Below are 6,000 nucleotides of genomic sequence, written 5' to 3'. Positions count from 1 at the left end.
CTAGTGACAGAGGATGTGGAAAAAGCTAATGTACTCAATGCTTTTTTTGCCTCTGTTTTCACTAACAAGGTCAGCTCCCAGACTGCTACGCTGGGCATCACAAAATGGGGAAGAGATGGCCAGCCCTCTGTGGAGATAGAGGTGGTTAGGGACTTTTTAGAAAAGCTGGACGTGCACAAGTCCATGGGGCCGGACGAGTTGCATCCGAGAGTGCTGAAGGAACTGGCGGCTGTGATTGCAGAGCCATTGGCCATTATCTTTGAAAACTCGTGGCGAACCGGGGAAGTCCCGGATGACTGGAAAAAGGCTAATGTAGTGCCAATCTTTAAAAAAGGGAAGAAGGAGGATCCTGGGAACTACAGGCCAGTCAGCCTCACTTCAGTCCCTGGAAAAATCATGGAGCAGGTCCTCAAAGAATCAATCCTGAAGCACTTGCATGAGAGGAAAGTGATCAGGAACAGCCAGCATGGATTCACCAAGGGAAGGTCATGCCTGACTAATCTAATCGCCTTCTATGATGAGATTACTGGTTCTGTGGATGAAGGGAAAACAATGGATGTATTGTTTCTTGACTTTAGCAAAGCTTTTGACACAGTCTCCCACAGTATTCTTGTCAGCAAGTTGAGGAAGTATGGGCTGGATGAATGCACTACAAGGTGGGTAGAAAGCTGGCTAGATTGTCGGGCTCAACGGGTAGTGATCAATGGCTCCATGTCTAGTTGGCAGCCGGTATCAAGTGGAGTGCCCCAAGGGTCGGTCCTGGGGCCGGTTTTGTTCAATATCTTCATAAATGATCTGGAGGATGGTGTGGATTGCACTCTCAGCAAATTTGCGGATGATACTAAACTGGGAGGAGTGGTAGATACACTGGAGGGGAGGGATAGGATACAGAAGGACCTAGACAAATTGGAGGATTGGGCCAAAAGAAATCTGATGAGGTTCAATAAGGATAAGTGCAGGGTCCTGCACTTAGGACGGAAGAACCCAATGCACAGCTACAGACTAGGGACCGAATGGCTAGGCAGCAGTTCTGCGGAAAAGGACCTAGGGGTGACAGTGGACGAGAAGCTGGATATGAGTCAGCAGTGTGCCCTTGTTGCCAAGAAGGCCAATGGCATTTTGGGATGTATAAGTAGGGGCATAGCGAGCAGATCGAGGGACGTGATCGTTCCCCTCTATTCGACATTGGTGAGGCCTCATCTGGAGTACTGTGTCCAGTTTTGGGCCCCACACTTCAAGAAGGATGTGGATAATTTGGAGAGAGTCCAGCGAAGGGCAACAAAAATGATTAGGGGTCTGGAACATATGAGTTATGAGGAGAGGCTGAGGGAGCTGGGATTGTTTAGCCTGCAGAAGAGAAGAATGAGGGGGGATTTGATAGCTGCTTTCAACTACCTGAAAGGGGGTTCCAAAGAGGATGGCTCTAGACTGTTCTCAATGGTATCAGATGACAGAACGAGGAGTAATGGTCTCAAGTTACAGTGGGGGAGGTTTAGATTGGATATTAGGAAAAACTTTTTCACTATGAGGGTGGTGAAACACTGGAATGCGTTACCTAGGGAGGTGGTAGAATCTCCTTCCTTAGAGGTTTTTAAGGTCAGGCTTGACAAAGCCCTGGCTGGGATGATTTAACTGGGAATTGGTCCTGCTTTGAGCAGGGGGTTGGACTAGATGACCTTCTGGGGTCCCTTCCAACCCTTATATTCTATGATTCTATGATTCTTACAGGATACAAATTTCTCGCATTACTGCTGAATATTATGCAAAGCAGAATATAATGCAAAGCAGTGAATATAAGAAAGGCAAGCTAGCCCACTGGGCTACAGTGGCACTGGGGGTAGAGGATGGAGAGGGAGCAGGACAAGGTGGAGTGAGAGCAGGGCCTCAGGGGAGTGGCGGAGACAGGTAGGAAGATGGTGAAGGTGAGGCCTTGAGGAAGGGGAAGAGTGGAGGCAGGGCCTCAGGACAGAGTGGGGGTGGAGCACCCACCTGGAAAAATGAAAGTCAGTGCCTGTGAGGGGGAGTCTGGATGGTGCTCCTGCTTGGCATATCAGTAGAATTATAGTTGTAACACAGGAGTTTATGGGGATATATTTCTAATTGGGTTCTGCGAGGATCAGTTCTTGGCCCTATGCTATTTCAGATTTTTATCAATGACATGGAAGAAAACATAACACCATCACTGATAAAGTTTGCAGATGACACAAAAGATTGGGGGAGTGGTAAATAATTAAGAGGACAGGCCCCTAATACAGCGCAATCTGGATTGCTTGGTTTGCTTGCACCCAGTTTATATCTGTTTTCATTTGGCCAAATGTAAAGTCCTGCATCTCAGAACAAAGAATGTAAACCATATTTACAGATTGAGGGATTTTATCCTGGGAATCAGTGATGCTGAAAAAGACTTGGGGATGCTGGTAGATAATCAGCTAAACATGATCTCCCAATACACTGCTGTGGTCAAAAAGGACTTGCCAGCAAGTTAAAGAAGTATGGGCTAGATGAATGGACTATAAGGTGGATAGAAAGTTGGCTAGATTGTTGGGCTCAACGGGTAGTGATCAATGGCTCCATGTCTAATTGACAGCTGGTATCAATTGGAGTGCCCCAGGGGGTCGTCTTGGAGCTGGTTTTGTTCAACATCTTTATTAATGATCTAGATGATGGGATGGATTGCACCCTCAGCAAGTTCGCAAATGACACTAAGCTTGGGGGAGAGGTAGATATACTGGAGGGTAGGGATAGGGTCCAGAGTGACCTAGACAAATTGGAGGATTGGGCCAAAAGAAATCTGATGAAGTTCAACAAGGAAAAGTGCAGAGTTCTGTACTTAGGAAAGAAGAATCCCATGTACCGCTACAGGCTGGGGACCAACTGGCTAAGCAGCAGTTCTGCAGAAAAGGACCTGGGGATTACAGTGGATGAGAAGCTGGATAGGAGTCAGCAGTGTGCCCTGGTTGCCAAGAAGGCTAACGGCATATTGGGCTGCATTAGTTGGAGCATTGCCAGCAGATCGAGGGAAGTGATTATTCCCCTCTATTCTGCACTAGTAAGGCCACATCTGGAGTATTGCCTCCAACGTTAGGCCCCCCACTACAGAAAGGATGTGGACAACCTGGAGAGAGTCCAGTAGAGGGCAACGAAAATGATCAAGGGGCTGGGACACATGACTTATGAGGAGAGGCTGAGGGAACTGGGCTTGTTTAGTCTGCAGAAGAGAAGAGTGAAGGGGGATTTGATAGCAGCCTTCAACTACCTGAAGGGGGGTTCCAAAGAGGATGGAGCTCAGTTGTTTTCAGTGGTGGCAGATGACCAAACAAGGAGCAATGGTCTCAAGTTGCAGTGCGGGAGGTCTAGTTTGGATATTAGGAAACACTATTTCACTAGGAGGGTTGTGAAGCACTGGAATGGGTTACCTAGGGAGGTGGTGGACTCTCCATCCTTAGAGGTTTTTAAGGCCCGGCTTGACAAAGCCCTGGCTGTGATGATTTAGCTGGCGTTGGTCCTGCTTTGAGCAAGGGGTTGGACTAGATGACTGTAATGATGCTGCCTTTGGTGGCCCACTTCTGAGAGTACCAATTCAGGACAAATTGCTTAGAGCAGGGCAGTTACGGCTCAAGGCTGGGGTTCCTTTGCACACCAAGGCAAACCAAACCAGCAAAACAGAGTAGATTTCAGTTTTACCCCACTGGCTAACCATAAGTCACACAAGCAATTCCCTTTGACACTCCAGTTTCCCAGCATCACTACCAGTGCCACTCGTTATGGGGACGAATGGTTATGAAAACCAATGCCCCAGCAAAAGAAAAAACGGTTCTCTTGATCCCAAAGGACCAGGCCCAGGTCAATATACAAGACAGAACTTACCCACAAATCACGCTGTTGCTAATCCTCTAGAATCTAAAATCTAAAGGTTTATTTATAGAAGGAAAAAGATATAGATGAGAGCTAGAATTGGTTAAATGGAATTAATTATATACTGTAATTGCAAAGTTCTTGGTTCAGGCTTGTAGCAGTGATGGAATAAACTGCAGGCACAAATCAAGTCTCTGGAGTACGTCCACAGCTGGGATGGATCATTCAGTCCTTTGTTCAGAGCTTCAGTTTGTAGCCAAGTCCCTCCAGGGGCGAGAAGCAGGATTGAAGACAAGATGGAGATGAGGCAGCTGCCTTTTATAGTCTCTTCCAGGTGGAAGCACACCTTTGTTCTTCTGTACAAGATCACAGCAAGAGGGAGTTTGGAGTCACATGGGCAAGTCACATGTCCATGCATGACTCAGTTCTTTACAGGCTGACGCCATTGTTTACATGTTAGTTTGAATGTTGCCAGGAAAGCTCAGATGTGGATTGGCGTCTTGCAAAGTCCATTGTTAGTTAAGTGTTTTTTGACTGGGCACTTACTGAAGAAGCTGACCAACTGCTTCACTGAGGCTACTTAGAATCAAAACACACTGATATACAAGTACATAGCCAATATTCATTACTTCAACTACAAAAATGATACACCTATACAGATAGCATAATCATCATCAGCAAATCATAACCTTTCCATAGACATCTTACACAACAACCTTTGTACAATATTTGCTGCAAATATATAACAGTGGTTGCAGCAATAATCTATATGGTCACAGGTTATGTCAGTAACGTCACAATGACCTCCTGAGGTCTCTTCCAGTCCTAATCTTCTATGATTCTATGATAATACAATCCTTGGATACAGAAACAAGGGAATCTTGAGTAGGAGTAGAGAGGTTATTTTATCTCTGTATTTGGTCCTGGTACTCCTAGAACATTGTGTCCGGTTCTGATGTCCACAAATCAAGAAGGATGCTGAAAAATTGGAAAGGGTTCAGAGAAGAGCCACGAGAATTAGTAAAAGATTAGAAAATAAGATGCAAGGAGCTCAATCTATGTAGCTAATCAAAAGCAAGGTTATGGGGTGACTTGATCACAGTTTGTAAGTACTTACAGGGGAAACAAATATTTGATAATTGGCTCTTCATTCCAGCAGACAAAGGTACAAAAGGATCCAATGGCTCGAAGTAGAAGCTAGGCAAATTCAGACTGGAAATAAGGTGTTACTTTCTAACAGTGAGGGTAATTAATCACTGGATTTTCCCAGCGCTGTCTTGGATTCTCCATCACTAGGAATTTTTCAATTAAGATTATATTTGTTTTTCTAAAGGACATGCTATAGTTTAAACAGAAATTATTGTGGGGAAGGTCTATTGCCTATGTTATTCAGGAGGTCAGACTGAGCGTTGAGGAGCTTCATGGAACTGCCTCCTAAACAAATGATTGCTATTGATGACTTCTAGCAATGAATTCCATAGGCGGTATTCTCTCATTCTCATTACACATTATGGAGCAGGGTAAAAGGAATAAATTTCACTATAACTGTCATAACGACATATATTGAACAAAATCCTCTTACTTTTCTCCTTTCTAGACGAAATAATCCTAGTTTGTGCATCTCTCATCATGTGTGTATGTAAGTACACATGCACACACACACTCTCATTCACTGCCTCTAACAGTCTTCATTTCCCTTCTCTGGAACTTCTCAATTTCAGGTAGATCTTTTCCCAACCATCACTTATCTCACTTCTTAGCTTTGTGCCTTTTTATTATGGTCTTTTAAGGTAAAGAGTGTTAATTGCTTACATTTTCTAGAGTTACCAAGATTTTTTTTTTCACTACATAAATGCATAGCACATGTTGGGATGAATACATTATGGACAGAACAGTCATCAAAGCCACATGCAACATTGCACTTGTATAGTCCATCCCACCAAAATAACCATCCCTTTTATACTAAACTACATCTACTGCTTGAAAAATATATAATATTGAACTTCTTGGCTTCAAACTCCAGACCCTTTATTTCAATCTGTGCTTACAATTTCTAGGATGTTCTTTTCAGGATCATTTCTTAAGACAAACGTGGTTGACGAACAACTAATCAAAGTTTAATTTGAAACTATGTGTCCTATTATC

At 44.2% G+C, this 6,000-nt stretch overlaps 1 protein-coding gene across 1 annotated transcript in view; it reads right to left on the bottom strand.

Annotated features, from left to right (window-relative positions):
* Positions 1–3,894: 3,894 nt before the first annotated feature.
* The window catches only part of B3GLCT (beta 3-glucosyltransferase), a 145,822-nt gene continuing 143,716 nt past the window's right edge, over positions 3,895–6,000 (bottom strand). Inside the window, exon 15 of the mRNA XM_048847064.2 lies at positions 3,895–4,833. Within this exon, the coding sequence (XP_048703021.2) occupies positions 4,822–4,833 (12 nt within the window). The 3' untranslated portion in view covers positions 3,895–4,821. The remainder of the gene's footprint in view (positions 4,834–6,000) is intronic.

The sequence above is a fragment of the Caretta caretta genome, chromosome 1, assembly GCF_965140235.1.
Source record: "Caretta caretta isolate rCarCar2 chromosome 1, rCarCar1.hap1, whole genome shotgun sequence".
NCBI classification, from domain to species: domain Eukaryota; kingdom Metazoa; phylum Chordata; order Testudines; family Cheloniidae; genus Caretta; species Caretta caretta.
The sequence above is the reverse complement of the archived record's forward strand: the minus strand, read 5'-3'. Positions and strand labels throughout refer to the sequence as shown.